Below are 19,040 nucleotides of genomic sequence, written 5' to 3' on the forward strand. Positions count from 1 at the left end.
TGTGATTGTCAGATTTAAAAGATCGTCCACGAGGTCACGTGATTTTACGTAACTGTGACGTCAACAATTGGAACACTATCAGGAGATTCATACCAGTCGTAGTCAGGCTCTGTTGGGTGATGGCTATAATGCCCTGATTTATAGTTGCTTATACTATAGTTATAGTGCTTCTGTAACCGTCATTTAAGAAACTACTTTAGGGTAATAACAAGATGCCTCGCTCTTTTCAGGCGAACAGGTGTACCTGACCACGGTTGATAACTGGTCATTTTGGAAGATTCGTGCGACAGGCCCGATGACAGATGACAACGTGAAGGTCACGTGTGAAGCGGCGGGGATGAGGTACCCGTGCTTCCGGCCAGGTGCGGACGGGTGTGGGGAATTCTATTGGGCCTCCGACTGCATCAAGTTTCACCATATCCAATGTACAACGCTCAAGGCTCTCTCGAGTGAACTGTGTGGACACACGGACGGGCACGGTGAACAGTGTCAGCCGCTTGATGACACCTTTGTGTACAACCCTGCCTGGTATGATGACAGCGCTTATGGAGTGGACTTCGAGACTCACGACTGGGGTCTACAAGGAGCAGACTACAACAACATGTACGCGCTGTGTGCAGGTAAGGCTGAAGCCTGGGTGTTTATTCACAAGACAATGACAATGTTATTGAGGCAACTTCTCCTTTTCCCTTTCAAACATATATCTCAATACAAGGCAGAATACACATGGAATCAAATGTATCTGTATCTACATAGTCGGTAAAACCGCCCTTCGGCCTCACCAGCTACAACAGATATAATATTTTTTTTAAATTTAGCAATCATCTGGATAAGAGCAATTGATGGGGACTTGGAAGAGAAGGGTGGGGACTAGGAGGGGCGAGTCTCGGTCTGATCTTGTGTTTTGCTCTGATTTGGAAGCCAATGTGTATTCCCCGGGGACACAATAAGTGACCAACTTGATGTACAAAACTATTGTCTGCAGCCCCTACGTGTGGGAGATCCCCATGTGCACACGGCACCTGTACTGATGATACTGGGGGCTACACCTGTAGCTGTGAGAACGGCTGGGAAGGAACCAACTGTGATCAAAGTGAGTACTAGACGGTTTTTATAGACATGAATTTGTCCTGTTCGATTTGTGATACTCAAGGTATATTTTCTTTAAACTACCATTTTGACCGAGTTGGATGTAACATGAAATTTTGGCTGAGTAGTGAATTTTTTAAATAGATCTTCCAAAGGACTTATACTCATACTCCACAAGGCGCGTAACTAGCCATGTGATGCAAAGGGTAAAAAAAAAGCTTTAATTAAGTATCAATATATGAAAAGTTCTGAAAATGTTAAAAGCAAAATATAATTTTCTTATTTTAGACATCGATGAGTGCGCGTCCTTCCCATGCGCACACGGAGCCTGTAATGACACCATAGGAAGCTTCACCTGTAGCTGTGACAACGGCTGGACAGGACTCAACTGTGATCAGGGTTCGTAATTTCCTTAAGATAAATTGCCTTTAATTTGGTTTGTAGTATTGGCACTAAAATATGGACACGGGATTTGCAGCATAGTCGGCTGTATGCAAAGTATTAAGGTGTAGACTCGTTGATTTTTCTTCTCAGGGTCTTTTTTCCTGTTTCAGACATAGACGAGTGTGCGAGCAGCCCTTGTTGGCTGGGAGGGACCTGCCTGGATCACGTGAATGGGTACAGCTGTGTCTGTCTTAAAGATGTTACCGGAAGGAACTGTGAAACAGGTACCACTCTATTCAATACGAAATCTAACGATAAAGAAGTCGTTCGTACAGTAACAAGTCAATGAAGCTCTCTAATGCAACACGGTGTAAACGTAATCGATTCTTTTTTTGCCAGTTAAGCAGTTATCTTTTCCTGTCATCGTCATTCATGCAACAGTTAATACGTGCAGAATTACTGAATCAGTAAGGGATTTTTGTACTCACTTATTTTCACTTATCTTAACATATCATGTCTTGAAGGTCTACATGTTTCCTCTACCTTTGGCATGAGTTTTTTTTTTCATTACTATTTTTGTGCTCCAGCATCTTTTGTCGGGGATTGCTACCAGTTCTCTACTTCAGCTTTCAATCATCGAGACGCGACCCAGGCCTGCAGCACCAATGACGGCCGCATGGTGGATGTGAAAGACAGGCAGCAGCAACAGTTCCTGGCCAACTCCATCGCGGCCACCACCGGCGTGTCCAACTGGCTGGCCATGAAAACCGCGCCGTTTCCTGTTTTCTACAGTGATGGGTCTCCTGTTACAGGTCAATACAGAAAAGATATAAGCATCAAACGAATATCCTGGATACAATAGAGAACGATACGCAAATGATCATATCTATACATGCAGGATCTTCTACGGCTTAGCCAATCAAATGTACCTTGGTATTGAGATTGATTTAGCTTTACTTTCTGTACTTTCTTTTTATGTGCAAATAAATAAAATCATTTGAATATGTCTGATATTGAATGCCAATTCATGACAATCATGAAACGGAGCTTAACCTCAAGCATAACAAGGTTTAACATTTAGTTGTTTTATTTTCTATTTTCTATTTTTTAAACACAGCTGCTCTACAATGGGGAGAGGACGAACCATCGTCCCCGTTGGACCTGTGCGTTCTCCTGGACAGTTCTGACAACTACAAGGCGAAGAAGGCGTTCTGCACGGAGCAACACAACTACGTCTGCCAGGATGGTATTAAACTGTTCCTATTTAAATATTCTCTCTTCATTTTATTTAGCATTTGTCTAGCGCATAAGTCAACATGTTTTTCACCCTTGCAGCTCAGAAACCGTGTGAGCCAAACGTGTGTCAGAACGGCGGAAACTGCAGCTCCTGTTTCGGCGGCTCCACCACCTTCTGTGACTGTCTGGAGGGGTTCGGAGGAAAACTCTGTGAAATCAGTGAGTAAATCTTTTAGAATTCATTATCCAACAGTGATCTAAAAGGCAACCTTGGTGTCATTTTCTGACCGTCTCTCCTTTGAATTAGTCAGGGCTCTAGCCAGCCCGAAATTTTTATCCGTCAGCCAATTCCCATTGTCGCGAAAATTAATTGATTTCGCTATGACACTACAAAGTAAATGATGTCATTGAGAGAAAATAAGACGCAACGCTGACGTTTTCTAATACAATTTTTTTACGAACAACTTCTGAAGTCTCTATTAACGTTCATAAGCCAAAACGTTTACTGGCGGCACGGACATCCTTCCTAGATCGTAAGAAAAATCTAATTACTAACACACGTTAGGTTTCGACGTTGTCAAGATTCCAATCAAAGTTTGTAGAATGCACTAGTCCAGGAGTTAGAAGGACTGAACTGAGACCTTGAAAAACGGGGTTTAATGACATTGTCGTATGCGAAAGGGCGCCGACACACGTCATCAACAATCATAACAATAGCAAAACAAACAGTATGTGGCTTTCCGACCGTGGACAGCGTCCCCAAGCCGCCTGTAGCTTCCACCCAGGGTTTTTGTCTGTCAAGGTTGACGGATTGGTTTAAAAAATTTCCGTCACACGCAGCAAATTTCCGTCAATTAACGGAAAAATGGACGCTGGCTAGAGCCCTGGAATTAGTATAATCTATTTAAACGTGTTCTGGTTATTATAAAAAGTACAGAATGATAGAAAAAGTAGCTTGAAAACTCTACTTTTCCGCAGACATTGACGAGTGTGCCTCCGGCCCATGCCAAAATGGCGGGAGTTGCCTTGACGACATCAACTCCTACCACTGCATCTGCCCCACCGGTTACCAAGGAGACAACTGCGAGTCAGGTTAGTGTGACAGAATCACGGGGTTCTTGTAACTCGGCCTTAAAACCGTTTTCCTTGCCAACGTTTCGATAGCAGTTGTCTTCTTTCTTTCTTTCTTCATTAACTGGAACACAACGTTAACTTATTACAAGGGTCAGTCTAGGCAGCTCTTGCTGGTCACAGCTGACCCACAAAAATGCAAACGTACATACGTGTTCACATAACATGTATAAAATCCACTACGGTAAGCATAGAATAACTATACAATATAAGATAATCAGTAATCATTCAAATGAGTCATACATCTTCAAAGCTATCGTGGAAATTGATCCATAAGATACCTACAGGAAGACATTAGGAGGAAAATATGGAAGTTAAGTCTGAGGTAATCTTAAAGTCAGGACAAGAGGTGGATTTTGTAGCGAGCCTTGAATTCTGGGGTTGTGGAAGAGTCGGTAACGTGTCTGGGTAGGCTATTCCAGTGCCGAGAAGTGTTTGGAGTAAAGTTGTTCTCGTAGTTGTTAATCTTCGTGTCCTGAATCGGCCGTATTACGAGGGGCGTGCAATAAGTAATGGCCCTGACCCATTTCCCATAGTAGGAGATTAATGAAACTTGGCACAGATATTAGTCATTCTCTTCATAGGAATCACCCAGAGTTATGCATTTCTCCCATCGTTTGATGCAGCTCTGGACACCGATTTTGTAGGACACCCCAGGTTGGTCCTCCAACAGATGCCTCATCAATGGCACAAGAGGGACGACCAGGTCTGGGAGCTGTTTCCACAGACTTCCGGCCACGTTTGAATTCAGGATGCCAGCGTTTTACAAGGTCATATGATGGGGCATCATCACCATAAGTTTCATTTATTTCATGAAAAGTCTTCTTTGGTGTGCGTCCTTTCAAATACAAAAACCGGATCACTGCGCGACACTCAACTGGTTCCATTTCACACCTGGTCCATTTCGCACCTGACTAAGTTCAAACACCAGTAAATCAGAAACCGCAATTAGTTCAGAGCTGTCTTTTGCAACATAACCCATAGAGATATGAATCATTACACATACAAAATTTCATTTAGATCAGACGACTGGAAGTGGGTCAGGGGCATTACTTATTGCACGCCCCTCGTACATTTTGCCACAGGGCAGCGTTATAGCCAGGATGGGACGGATTCTATACCACGCTCGTCTCTGTTTATAACTGCAGCCATGTTTGAGACCGTATACGTCTGACATACCAATCTGATTATGCTATATATGATTTGATCACCTAATACATGCCTATGCTGAGAATATTGAAGGTAGCAAAATTTCGTTCTATTGCGTTTTATCTTTTCTTTGTTTTCTCCAGACACGGACTGGTGTTCCCAAGTCCAGTGTCCTTTTGGGTTTGTCTGTCAGGATTTCACCTTATACTTCCAATGCGTTTGTAAGTAAAGTTCATCATCATTGTTAATACTGTAGGTAACAAATGTCATTGAACAATTAATCAAAAGAAGACCTCAATTGATCAATACTGAGTACAAACACGACACAGCAGTTGTCCCCCCAGGCAGTTTAACTACAGGTTATTAGCAGGTTAAGGTGGAAATTTTAAAAAAATGCGCTCATGAATCATGTTTAGGGCTGGGTATCGGTACAGCGTACCGGTACAAAACCAGTTTTTCTTATTGGACCGGTCCAGAAAAACCGGACCTGAAAAAATTAGGTGGACCGGATGTTGGACCGATTAGAAAATTAACATATTATTTTATAAGGCATTCATACGTTTTGGCGCTTGCAGCTGGAAGAAAATGACAAGAGTGAAGTAGAGTAGAGTTTATTGTAATTTCTAGCAATGTTTACAGTCAATCGTACAGGTGCAGTTAGCGTTGTAGTATTTTAAAACGCCAGTGTTATGTCTAATACTCCACCAAACAGATTTCTTTGTAGTGAAATGGACCATTGGTTTGAGTCATACTGAATCAGGTCCAGGTTCAGGTCCGGACCTGGACCTGATCCTCTGGACCTGAACCGGACCTGGACCTGAATTTTCTGTACCGGTACCCAGCCCTAATCATGTTATTCCATGTGAATGGTCCTTCAAACTTTCATACCTTTTAGATAAGATACCATTATTTTGAACATATAATGGCAGCCGTAGTACGCACCAATAATTTATCAAATTCTATTCTATTACATTTGCAATAAAAAAACTACTTACATCCCCCTCTTATGTGTATTGTGTATATCTAGACCCATCTCCCGTCCCCCGGGGTCTGCCGTACCAGTGCAGCAGCACCTCCTGTCCGGATGGCATGAACTGCACCCCTGAAGGCGCGGCAGCCTTCTCGTGCAAGCCTGAGTGACGTCACCACTTGAGCCTCCCACGTGACAACGACCAGCCAATAGCCGCTTCATACTTGTCTTGAAACTGTTTTTTATGGGTGATTTAGGGTCTTATTTTAACTTTAGAGTCTAACTAGAGATAGATCAATAAACCACCTGCAGCAAAAATCATATCCACGGTTTCTGTCATTTTTACTCATGTCTTTTACGAGTCAAAATACATAAATATGAATAAAATTATCCAAGTATAAATTCTGGAAGCATGTAACGTTAACTTTATTTACCTGTAAGCCACTATGTAGCTCTATCACTCCTGTGTACCTTTACTCTTCATAGCCTATAGCAAGTGTTAAATACATCGAGGAGGTTATATCCTCCTTCCACACATCAAGAAGACATCAAAGCGTTACAGGAAGAAAAGCGGTTGTCTTTTACTATATCCTTATCATTGCTGCACATTATGGGGAGAAGGTTTCCATGTGAACAAAGATTTAGCGTCTCTCTTGGCGTCTAAGAGAGAGGATTCATTAAACTTTCTTTTTAGGGCCCCCCGAGTGTGTTTGTGTTGGGGGGGGGGGGGTCGAACCATCTCCCTACGGGTAAGTTAAACCCGATGTCATCAGTGGCTAAAAATCGAGCCTGACGATGGCATTGCAGCTTTCGAATAACTATTACACTCCTCATTCTGACGCTTTATCTGCTTTGTCTATACATGCATTGCGGTGAGGGGGCGACTAAATCTTGTACGCTTGCCTAACTTCTCTAGTAACCAGCGCAAGCCGGTCACACTTTTGTTGCACGTCTATGTCTCCCAACCTTAACCGCCCAGGTTTCACGGCAACGCAATTCGCTGGGGAATTTCTCATTAAAACCGCATTACGCACGTTGCCGACTGGTTCAATTGGTGAGTACATGTACCGATATTCACGTATGAGTTTGCAGAGTATATAGTATGTACGTAAAAGATAATTTTACAAATCTAAAGATACCAAGCTTACAAGCTTAAAACGAAAATCAGAGGAGAAAATCCAAGAAGTATTTGCGAGTAAAAATTTACGCTCAGAAATCAGGTTACGAACGTCCGAGCCTATAGGGCGACCTTCTGAAAAGCCCGCTAACATTCGATTGAGCTGCGTGCGTGGTTCTACGTGTCCACGTGCCCACTGGAAGGTAGATTGTATTACATAATTAGCATATTTTTGCCCGCGGGCATAAACAAACCCATAATGTCCCTTCATGCGTCCAACCTAAAATCCGTTTTATAAAGGAGTATCAAAGAGTACAGTTGACTGGTTCAAGGGTTTGATTGTTCTGCTTCAGAATGCAAATGATCTTCGATGATATCACGTGACCTTAAGTAACAGTGACGTCAGCAATTGGTAACAATTTCAGGAGGTGGTACGCGGTACGGCCCTGTTGTGTGATGGCTATCGTGCCCTGCATTGCATCGTTAAGGTGCCATTGTAACCACCATTTAGGAAAATACTATTGGATGAAAACAAGATGTCTCGCTGTTTTCAGGCCAACAGGTGTACCTGACCACGGTTGACAACTGGTCCTTTTGGAAGATTCGTGCGACAGGCCCGATGACAGCTACCAACGTGAAAGTCACGTGTGAAGCGGCGGGGATGAGGTATCCATGCATCGGGTCAAATGCGGATGGGTGTTGGGGATTCATGTGGGACCCAGATGGAGACTGCATCACGTTTCACCATGACGAATGTGAAACGCTCCCGGCTCTCTCGAGTGAACTGTGTGGACACACGGACGGGGCTGGCACTCAGTGTCAGCCGCTTGATGACACCTTTGTGTACAGCCTTGGCTGGAGGAGTGATGGCAGCGCTTACGGAGTGGACTACGACACTCACAGCTGGGGTCTGCAAGGAGCGAACTACAACAACATGCACGCGCTGTGTGCAGGTGAGGCTGCTGGAGCCTCGATGTCGTTTTACAATGTCATTGAAGCGACTTCCTTTTTTCTGTGTGTATATGGGTACACAATCTATGTTAAGAAAAAGGCCTTTATCGCATTTTCTTATAATTTATGTTTAATTTATGATTTATGTTCAACGATGTTCACCTGTACATAACTTCCAAATGCACCAAGTAAGAAGTTACTGTCATTTACCACAATGAAAGTATAGCATTTTCTCATTAATTATGCAAATTAGGTCTTTATTTTGCATAATATATATCAATCAATATTCTTCTCCTTCTCAGTTACAAATGTCACACGTTGCAATGGTCCCATAATGGAACTGAGCGTGTTCATAAAATTTCCTAATTGATTATGCAAATTAGATACCAATTTGCATAATAAATATTTCATTATATGAAGCATCACTTAAGCTATCTACATACCAAAAATCATAACAATTCGTTAACCCCTTTTTGAGTTATTTTCTTTTAAAGTCTGACACTAAACCTGCCCTGCAGTTCTAAAACAAGCCGCTATGGGGCCCAAACATACACCACTTACTTTCGGCATCAAGAGCTGTCTACCACTAAAAATTCATAGCTGCAGCATGTTCAGAACTTGAGATATCAAACCAGGAAGTTCTGCTGCAGTACCGTAACAGGCTGCTAGGGGGTCCAAAATCTAATCGTTTTCAGGTCCCACCAAGACCTACCCACATACCAAATATCAATACAATCCATTCAGGCGTTCCTTAGTTATGCTGGTCTTCTACATACATACATACATACAAACAAACAAACGCTACCCAAAATATAACCTTCTTGGCAAAGGTGATAAGAATACAAGACACCAACTATTGTCTAATCAATGCATATGTTGCCTTTAATAAAGCAATGCCTCAGGCGTGAAATACTAAGTTGCATTAAATGAAAGCAAGATTGTATCAATCAACTGATATCAGATGCATCCAGATGTTCACCATTTCTGAATAAGTCTTGTTAACATTGGCAACTTTGCAAAATCTATAGCCGCGGGTGACTGTTTTTTTCTTCTAAATCAGGTTCGTAGGGCCTGATGGCATCATGGTGATGAAGAGCGGCGATAACTGTAGCAGCATCTCTTCTCCCTAAGTCAGAAACATCAAGCTTAAGCAAGCTTGACTTCACTGACTCAATAGGCGAAGCAGGGGTTACGAGGCTGCTCGGGAAATTCCCTACCCCATTTTGGCCGGAATGGTTTGATCCGCCACATCGCATATGTCAGGTTCGTAGGGCCTGATGTTACATCGCACATGTGGCGGGTTCTTTTACGTGCCCGGGGTGTGGCTCTCCCCAAACACGGGACCTCCATTTAACGTCCTATCCGAGGGACGACTCATTTTCACTTGAGTAAAGTGAGGAAAGTCGTGTAAAGTGCCTTTCCCGAGGGCACAAGACCGGCAACACGGCAGGCGGATTCGAACCGGCGACCTCTCGGTCACGGGCCGAATACACTACCACTGTGCTACGCGGCCCCACCAAACACAGACTGTTGTAGGGTTAGTCTAATAGTTCAGGCTGCTCGGAAGTGACATCCTCCTACGCACGGTCCCCAACGTTATATAACGGCTAGCTAACTGCCTATAGGGGCCCTGCTATCTCATGGCCTACCAGCGGTTACTATGGTTGTCTCCACAAACCAGCTGTCAGCCAATCAGAGAATAGGCATTTCTTGGGCTTTCTGTTTACGAAAGCCATCTCGCAAAGGCCGCTGGGAAGCTATCAGCCAATCATGTTACGTTTTACATAATACCATCCTCCTACGCCCGATCCCCAGCGGCTGACTGCCCATATAAGGGTAAGCTCATTAATATTTATAAGCAGGGCGGCTAGGAACTGGTCTGAGTGCGTCACATAGCAGAGGTGACCCCAAGGAGTTTCGACACGACTGTGGTCCCTCTGCGTAGGAGAATGGGAAGTGAAGGACACCAGAATTCTGAGGATTAGCCAGGGTTAATTTATAAGACTGCATGCAAAAGACTAGCCCTACAACAGTCGCCCGCGGCTACAAAATCGAATGCCTTTGCACAACTCCGCACACTCAAATATGACATTATGATAGTTGGAGGATTTGCTTTAAATCTCGGAATGAAAGATTTAAAGATTATTTGCTATGTTCCTGGTTAAAAGGGTTAATGTATAAGACTGCACGCTCAATACCTTTGCACAATCCACCACACTCAAATATGACATTATGATAGTTCGAGGATTTGTTTTAAATCTCGGAATGAAAGATTTAAAGATTATTTGCTATGTTCCTGGCTAAAAGGGTTAATGTATAAGACTGCACGCTCAATTCACCACCTTTACACAACCCACCACACTCAAATATAACATTATGATAGTACATGTCCATCTGGAGGATTTGTTTTCAATCCCAGAATAAAAACGTAAAGATTATTTATGATTTAAACTAAAAAGTACGTCAAGCTTGCATTTCATTTTTCTTAGTTCAACTTTCATCCAAAATTAATTAAGTAATTAAGCAAATTTGTTAAGAACTTATGATAAGTGTCCTCGGCTTGGGGCCGCTGTAGTGACATTAAAACGACATGTACAAAGGACAAAGCCTAAGTGTCCCACATTCCCCTTGTCCGTAGTCTCTCTGATACCTTGCTGATACCTACATGTATTGGGTCTCTTTAGAATAATCAAGTACATTTGTTAAGAACTGATGATTGAGAATCACATAATGGGCAATCTAATGATAGAAAACATTAAAAAATCTATTGAAAATTGTTTTTTTCCCAGTTAGGAGAAAGCCTATAGTATCGGCCTCTCGTACACACAATGATACAGTCTGCCTGTCGTGCCCGGCCTGTGGTGCACATATGGCTGGTACCGGGAGCGGTCCCTACCCCACTCACATATTCACCACAGACTGTGTCTGGAAAACATACTTCACTTTGGTGACATCTGTAAAGAGCTACGTGCCCTTGGTAGCTGCCCCTTAGCCAGAGGTTACTGAGATAAAAGAACGTTTCTTGTAATTTTATACAATAAACAAAACCTCAAAGCCGAACCGTCTCTTGTTTCAACTGCTAAAACGTTTTGTCAAAGTCTTCCAAAGTGTGCTTAGGTCAGGGTAAAGTATTCACAAACATCGAAACTGCACGAAATAAAGTGAGCGCTCATGAATTATTCTGGTCCTAAACTTTGCATTGAGATGAAACATCAAATAAGTCATTTGGAACAGACCATTTCGAGGAATATGGGGTGCACGTAGAATTCTTAACAAAGTAACATTTCTCTCACAGATGTAGACAAAACGTTCATACAATTAAATACGCTTCCCGTCGTTTTCATTTGTCGTCTAACTCAATTTTCAAAACGCCGTGGAATCGTTCCATATCATGTGTTTCGAGGTCTACAGTTTGCATGAGGAGACTGACCTTGCCCTCATTGGTTTGAATGACCTTGGATTTTGTTGACGAGCAGCTGCAGCCAGTGAAGTTCTTCGTAGCTGCATCGGGCAGTCTGTAAGTAAGTCACATGTTGCAACTTGTCAAGGAATAATCTGGAGGGAGAGGCGAAGCTAGGTGAGTCTTTTTTACAAGTCTGCCTGCATTTTCTGTAGTGTTACTAAAACCATTAACGCTCGTTCTCATTAAAATGTCGAAAATGGCATTTTTGGGATCGAAAAATAAATCGGCTTTATTTTCAGTGAAAACTACGTGGTTGTTTAGGAAAAGTCCTCTTTTAACCATAGCCAAAAAATGGCAACTTATTATTTTCGGTCCCATTGGTAATGCATTGCAGGGCAGGTAACAAACGTTACCGGTAACGCTTGTTACAACAGTAGACTTTACCTTGTTTCCTTACTTACCTTATTGACTACATCATTTAGGTATAAGTGGACGTCCCTAGGAACATTTAAAAAGTGGGTAGCTTTTTTACACCAAGTCAAATGGAAAGCTTAGGCAGCATCGTACAACGGTAACGTCTGTTACAGTCATTTCTGTACAACATTTTGTTAAGCAAGCTGGGATACAAATGACAGTCAACAACTCTTTCTTGTTTCTTTAGAAATTCAGAAAAACTGTACAGCGTCACAAAAACGGCCATCGCTAGTCTTATACGTGGATAATATGGCCGTGGCAACCATCGTACTCATGCTCATATAAACTGTAAACGTAGGGCTTATACTGAATGAATATTACATGGGCTCTCATCGATCAATGCAATCACTTGTCACGAAGTAAAGCATCTCATTTTCGTTCTTCTTCTTCTTCTTCTTATGATACTGGACAAAACCCCGCGTGGGGCATGATGTCCAGGACTTACTTATGATCAGAGGCCTTACCCAAGTGTGGCCGGTGGTGGTGGTGCAAGCCGTCAACAAAATAGAAAAAAAAGTGGTGCATAAATAAACGAACAACTTCAACAAGTGATACTGTACATATTGCCACATTAGATATAGGCCCCTACCCTTACAGCTGGGTGACTTCGTTGTATCTTAAAGTTTTGATTTTGCGGTCGAAACTCTCACTGTGACAACAGCAGTCACTGAGGATTCACAGAAAGTGTTGATGTGTTCTCGGATGCGAGAAGTTGTCGCCAAAACCGCGAATATTAAAGCATATCTCTCTCCTAGGAACTAGATAACTGATCAAATCTCTATTCAGGTACGCCTGAAGAAGTTCACAGCAAGAGGGAAGATGTCTGCTGTCCACCATGTGTTCGAACTGCTGGACAGCCGCGCCAGCTTGGTTCTACTGTTCGTCAGTCTCCTCACGTACCTGTACTTCAGACGGCCCAGAAACCTCCCGCCCGGCCCGACGTGCTGGCCCGTCATTGGCAGCCTGCCCAGCATCGCGAAGGTACACAACAGATGTAGTTTCCATTAACTTCTTAAAACTGTTGTTTCATTGTTTGAACCTTTGTTTATTCATGAAAGCTCAAATCGGCCTGCAAGCCGCTTTTCATTGAGGTCATGAGGGAAGAGGCAAGGGTCTGACAAAGAACTAGTATATAACGATTTACAATTTACATCAAATGACTGGCAATGTGATCTTGTGGTTAAGGTTGTTGGCGTATAATCTAAAGATTTGGGTACCTTTTAAAGGGGCATTCCACTCCACACGATGGTGTTATTTTCCGATAGATATTAGATTTAGGAAGTAATAATTGCATACTACTTCACATTATACGATAAAGTACCCAGTTGCTCCACGTGCCTCAAAAGCATTCAGTCTTCTACTTAACTCCCCAAGTACCCTCTAATTGAATTAATCCTTTGGCTGAATAAAATGCAAAACTTTTAGGTAAGATGACAAAACTAATTTCAGGTTCGCTAAGAAATCTCGTCTTGTTCTTGTATTCTTTGCACTCTTATGAGCAATTTGCCTTCTCGGTGTGCTTAGCGTACCTCATTTATTCCGAAAATATGTACGATAAACAAAGTGTCTATGCACATAGGGAATGCTTGGGAAGGGTCTGCATGGGTTTAGTGAGTGTCATTATTGTTTTACAAAACATACATCGCGTAATTCATCCCAAGATGAATTTCACAAAATTCGGCTGATTGTGTATTCATTGACACATTATCTATTGGAAATCAAGACTCCCTTCTGGAGTCGAATGCCCCTTTAATAGCAGGTCCCAATGTTGCGCTCTTAGAAAAGACACCTGACAGCTACTTTCTTGCTCGTCTCAGGTGAAAATGAGTAGGTAGGGTTATTAGAAAGAGCGAAAGAGGTAGAGGTTAGGAAAGCCCTCTTGCATTGGATGTTAAGGGTAGGTGGTGGCCCTGTGCTTAAGAAGAGCCACATCACGTTAAAGAACCCCCACCACACTTATCGAATAGAGGATAAAAACAATAGGGTTAATTTCTTGTACATGTGTGAGTAGATCAAACATTACAGCCAGGTTGTACCGGTCTCAGGGGTTTTTTTTTCTAAATCATGTTCGTAGGGCCTGATGTTACCATCATGAAGATGAAGAGCGGCCCATAGCGATAACTCTAGCAGCATTTCTTCTCCCTAAGTCAGAAACATCAAGCTTAGGCAAGCTTGACTTCACTGACTCAATAGGCGAAGCAGGGGTTACGAGGCTGCTCGGGAAATTCCTACCCCATTTCGGCCGGAATGGTTTGATCCGCTCACATCGCACCATCGCACATGTGGCGGGTTCTTTAACGTGCCCAGGGTATGGCTCTCCCCAGACACGGGACCTCCATTTAACGTCCTATCCGAGGGACGACTCATTTTCACTTGAGTAAAGTGAGGAAAGTCGTGTAAAGTGCCTTTCCCAAGGGCACAAGACCGGTAGCACGGAAGGCGGATTCGATCCCGCAACCTCTCGGTCACGAGGCGAACAATATACCACTGCGCTACACGGTCCCACGGGTTTATATCTTGAAAGACTTAATGTTGAATATTGCCTAGTAGTGGTCGCGCAATTGCAAAACTTGCAATTGTAAGACCAGTTCCGAGGGGTGACCTATGTCCGTTGTTTTTTAAAACAGGGTATTTAGGGGTATCAAGTCGACGGACGGTGGTATTTTTCAAAGGGTTGCAGTTTGAAACCACAGTCTACCAAGTTGAAACGCCTAAATAACCTGCATTTTTTTAAACAACGGATAAAGGTTACCCCGCGGATAAAGTTGAACTATCGTTACTAACTTTGCTGCAACACTTTTAAACTTTATGTAGGCCGACGAACTCCATCTGAAGTTCCTGGAATGGCAGAAGGAGTACGGACCTGTCATCTACTTCCGTGTAGGAATGCTGGTAAGCAAAATTCGTTTGTAAGTCCCGTTTGGGACTGCATTCTTCACGCTGCAGAAGCGACACCTAGCTGCAGAGCGAGGTAGTGCCAGTCAGTATTATAATGGTTAGTTAGAGACGGTCACCGAAACGTCGAAACGTTAGAGATATAATAATAACTTTATTGCGCAACAATTGTACAGTTTACAATATATCAAAATATTTAAATAAACAGCAATGTTAGCCCATATCTTAAATGTGAATTTACAGTCTCATGAAAGAAATTCCTGTTTCTATATTTTATTGTAGGATACTGTGGTACTCGGCGGTTATGACGTCATCTATCAAGCCCTGGTGAAGCAGGCTGAAGCGTTCTCCAGCAGGCCTGTCCACCTAGCGGTTGTATCTAAAATTACAAAGAACAAAGGTGCGTCTTACCAACTGGTCTGTTGAAAGAATTGCAACGCTCTTTTTCTTCGGATCCGCTTTTCTTCTTCGCTACGCATCAGTACTAGTTTAGTTTCTCCTGATTTTAGTAGCCTGGACATTGTAGGTAAGTTTCCTGGACTATGTATATGTGTGACAGGGGCTTAGATCTACCTGTTTTCCTTTAAACATACTTTTCTTATACACACAACTTTATTATTCTGCCATACAAACGTTTCCGTGTAAGACAACAATTAGCTAACGATAGTTCACCTATACCCGTGGGGTAACCAATATCCGTTGATCTAAAAAAAACAAGCTATTAGGCATATTAAGTCAGCGGGCGATGGTTTTAAATTTCAATATTTTGAAAACATCATACTAACTAGAAATTTGGAACCACCGTCCGTTGACTTGATATACCTAAACACCCTGATTTTAAGATAACGGATAAAGGTTACCCCACGGATTAAGGTGCACTAGTATAAAACTATTTCAACGTAATATTTCTGACAACAGTCTAAAACCATTTCCTGTTTTCTAAATATTCCAATGACAGGTATCGTTATGATTCCATCCGGTCCACATTGGAAGGAGCAGCGAAAGTTCGCCTTGATAACTCTGAGGAGTTTCGGCTTCGGAAGGCGAAGTATGGAGGCCAAGATCTTAGAAGAGGCGGCAGCCTTGTGCGAAGAGATCAACAACTTTGGCGCCAAACCGTTCAAACTCCCCAGGCTAGTACAGAAGGCGACTACAAATGTCATCTGCTCATTGGTCTTCTCACATCGCTTGGACTACGACGACCCCAATTTCCTACGACTTATGGAAGACTTCAACACCGTCTCTGGAACCGCCTTCTTAAACATGCCTGAGAACGTCTTCCCGTTTCTGAGACATGTCCTGAGCAGCGGTGACAATGTAAGACAAGTTTTATGTGGTATAATGGTAACGCTAGTTTACCTTTATCCACCGGGTAACCTATATCCGATGTCTTTAAAAACACTGGTAAAACATCCGGATATCAAGTCAACGGACAGATGTTTCAAGTTGCCATATTATTTTCAAAATGTTGCCATTTGAAACCTAGTGACTGTCTGTCAACATAAACACCCGGTCCGTTTTAAGAAATAAAGGATATTGGTTACCCTGCGGAGAAAGGTGAACTAGCATTATATCATGTATTGTTTTGTTTTGTTTTATCTTGTCTTTCGGACATCAAACAATAAATTGGCATTATATATAGTCATTCTTCTGTAGACAGTTTATTTCCATTGACTTACCGTAAATAATCAATGCATAGTATGTATATATGGGTGCTTGTTTCCGGTTGAGAGTAACCCAAATCTTAACAAACTTCAGAACTAAATTTTCTTATAATTTCCTTCAGGGGTGACGTAAGCATTAGCGCAGGCGCCTAAAGCCCACGGTGAGAGATCTCAAATAAAAACAAGGCTTTAAACCATTGAAAAGCCTTTCTTGGTGGGATTTTATGTGAAATCTGGGTATTTTGGGAGTGGCTGCAGTAGGAAAGACCCTACACTGGTAGAATTAGTTGTAAAAAATGACCTTTCTCCATCAAGGGGGTTTCCGCACCCCCCTGAAATAGTGGTATCGTCGCCAGAATGCTGTTTTCAGCCAAATGGGCCAATCCAAGGGCTCTAATCAGGGGGGTGTATCAAAAGATTAGCCGTATAGAAATTCTTGCCAAGGAATTTGCCGAGACTGGACATAGTAGGCTATCATTTGAAGGTAAGTTTGTATGGCTTGAACTTTTTATTCTTGAGATAATTGCATATTTGTTTCCTCAACTCTCCCATTGGAACGCATGTATTAGTGGGTGAAATTCTAATGGCATCGTCTCCCCTTCACAGCTGATCAAGGCATCCAAATTTCCCGTGGACTACATCATGACCCAGATAAAGGAACACGAAGATACATTTGACAAGAATGACATCCGTGATTTCATCGACGCGTTTCTATTGGAGATGGAAACCCAGGACCAGGGCACAAGTTCCTTCACCGAGGAGCAGTTGGTCTACACTGTGTTTGATTTGTTCGTAGGAGGCACCGAGAGTACATCGGATGCTCTTCGATGGGCGAGCCTTCTTATGATGGTGAATCCGGATATCCAACAAAAGGTAAGGAAAATACGTATGAAATATTTTGTTTTAATCATGCAAATTATGTTCTAATTGGCGAAGGGCCTAGCCTGTCTTTACACAACCTCTCGCTGGCTGGGGTTAATAACCTCCTTTAAATTTCCTAGGTGGTGGCAACTGTAAGGCCGGCCGCTAGGAGCGCGATTTTAGTCAGGCTATTTGAGACCCCTTACCGAGACACAATACATTGTCACCACCCAACAGTGATTTAACGACCTCTTTCACCCAGACGTCTTGTTGCAAGTACTACATAACAGCTGGTTACTTGAAAGAGAGAAATATGCATGACGTACGAAGACCCAAAAGAGACAAGTTCCTACACCCCTGCATCAGCTGTGCACCACCCCTGCTTTCACTTGGGTTGATTTTAACTTCGAGTTAAAATCAGTGTGGGGCCCGTCCGTGCCCAAAAAATAGCCCGGTAGCCACAGGGTATCCCACGGGGGTACGTTGGAGTCACACCTGAAAGTGACCACAAGCCCGTGAACTGCCCGGTAGGCTAGGGCCCCTTTTTCGAATTTTGATCAGAGTTTTGTTACCAAAGCATTACACGTGAACAGGAACTATTTTTCCCAACAGGTTCAAGAGGAGATTGACAGCGTGCTGGGACCCGACCAGCCCCCGTCCATGGCCCACCGACCCCAGCTGCCCTACACACAAGCTGTACTGGCCGAGGTCTTCCGCTTCTCATGCATCGTCCCACTGATCGTGCCCCACACCACGACGGAGGACACAACTCTCAACGGGTAAGCGTCTGGTGGTTGATTTTCGCAACAACAGGTATACGATGGAAGGAATAAGACCATATGTGTCATACGAAATTCAGCTGCCTTGGTACCCTTGTCGGTGGTTGGTTCTGTTACAGTATTGCTGGCAATTATAGACCAAATAAATCAGAGCCCTTGTCAAGAAAGAAGTAGTACAATTGTTTTGTCCCCCTGTAGGCCTCTTTGGAACTGCAGCTTCGCTTTTGTGTGTTAATTTGTAAACATAAACAGGATGATTTGAGGACTTGGCTTTAACATCATCAGCTGTGAATACATAAAAGGAATTGTTAAGCTACGAAGTTGTGTCCACTGTTCAAACGTTAACATCCTTTCCGCACCAAATGGTGTATCTGGCGGTGTCCATCTCCGTTTCAGGCCCTTGGGCCACACAACTTTGCGCAATCACCATAGCAGGGTGCTAGTCCACTGGTAGCTGTATGCATGATCATCTCCTATCTTTCCCAAATACTAAGTGCTAAGCAGAGAAAGCAGTATGTACCATGATAAAGTCTTTGGTATGGCCGGGGATTAAACTCACAACTTACAAGGCTAACACTGTATACCCACTTGGCCTTTACACTGGTCACAACAAACACTGTGTTGATCATTTCAGATACCACATCCCACGGCAGACCATTGTCATCCCCAACCTGTGGTCCGTGCATTACGATGAGAAGTTGTTTCCCAACCCGTACAAGTTCGACCCCACCCGCTTCCTGGACGACAAGGGACAATACAAGAAGGACGAACATGTCATGCCCTTTTCTGCAGGTTCGTTCAGCCAGTTCCTTTTAACACAATACTGTAAATTTTGAAATTGTTGTAGTGATTTCTTCGCGTTTTTGTGACATCTCTCCACTGCGTATCTGTGTTTAACATTGTGTGCACTGCAAAAAATGTGAAACAATTTATATTT

At 42.9% G+C, this 19,040-nt stretch overlaps 3 protein-coding genes across 3 annotated transcripts in view; all 3 read left to right on the top strand.

The window, feature by feature from the left end:
* Positions 1 to 1,822, top strand: part of LOC118429342 (neurogenic locus notch homolog protein 3-like) — a 4,942-nt gene extending 3,120 nt beyond the window's left edge. Inside the window, exons 2-5 of the mRNA XM_035839823.1 lie at positions 231 to 620; positions 986 to 1,093; positions 1,378 to 1,488; positions 1,644 to 1,822. Coding sequence (XP_035695716.1) covers positions 231 to 620; positions 986 to 1,093; positions 1,378 to 1,488; positions 1,644 to 1,822 — 788 coding nt within the window. The remainder of the gene's footprint in view (positions 1 to 230; positions 621 to 985; positions 1,094 to 1,377; positions 1,489 to 1,643) is intronic.
* A 157-nt stretch (positions 1,823 to 1,979) lies between these two features.
* On the top strand, positions 1,980 to 6,280 carry LOC118429754 (fibropellin-3-like). The gene is made up of 6 exons (XM_035840378.1): positions 1,980 to 2,285; positions 2,591 to 2,719; positions 2,809 to 2,928; positions 3,688 to 3,801; positions 5,133 to 5,210; positions 6,017 to 6,280. The coding sequence occupies exons 1-6, from the start codon at positions 2,024 to 2,026 to the stop codon at positions 6,127 to 6,129; spliced, it is 816 nt and encodes a 271-aa protein (XP_035696271.1). The 5' UTR covers positions 1,980 to 2,023; the 3' UTR covers positions 6,130 to 6,280.
* A 6,400-nt stretch (positions 6,281 to 12,680) lies between these two features.
* LOC118428418 (cytochrome P450 2C15-like) overlaps positions 12,681 to 19,040 on the top strand; it is a 7,869-nt gene continuing 1,509 nt past the window's right edge. The window contains exons 1-7 of the mRNA XM_035838470.1: positions 12,681 to 12,885; positions 14,719 to 14,796; positions 15,082 to 15,199; positions 15,758 to 16,116; positions 17,070 to 17,336; positions 17,937 to 18,103; positions 18,738 to 18,895. Coding sequence (XP_035694363.1) covers positions 12,724 to 12,885; positions 14,719 to 14,796; positions 15,082 to 15,199; positions 15,758 to 16,116; positions 17,070 to 17,336; positions 17,937 to 18,103; positions 18,738 to 18,895 — 1,309 coding nt within the window. The 5' untranslated portion in view covers positions 12,681 to 12,723. The remainder of the gene's footprint in view (positions 12,886 to 14,718; positions 14,797 to 15,081; positions 15,200 to 15,757; positions 16,117 to 17,069; positions 17,337 to 17,936; positions 18,104 to 18,737; positions 18,896 to 19,040) is intronic.

The sequence above is a fragment of the Branchiostoma floridae genome, chromosome 13, assembly GCF_000003815.2.
Source record: "Branchiostoma floridae strain S238N-H82 chromosome 13, Bfl_VNyyK, whole genome shotgun sequence".
Classification (NCBI taxonomy): Eukaryota; Metazoa; Chordata; class Leptocardii; order Amphioxiformes; family Branchiostomatidae; genus Branchiostoma; species Branchiostoma floridae.

Excerpts from the sequence above, each read along its gene's own strand:
- LOC118429754 (XM_035840378.1), top strand. The coding sequence starts at position 2,024 with ATGAGTTTTTTTTTTCATTACTATTTTTGTGCTCCAGCATCTTTTGTC. Across the intron at positions 2,720-2,808 it reads CAACTACGTCTGCCAGGATG|CTCAGAAACCGTGTGAGCCA; the intron begins GTATTAAACTGT and ends TCACCCTTGCAG. Across the intron at positions 2,929-3,687 it reads AGGAAAACTCTGTGAAATCA|ACATTGACGAGTGTGCCTCC; the intron begins GTGAGTAAATCT and ends ACTTTTCCGCAG.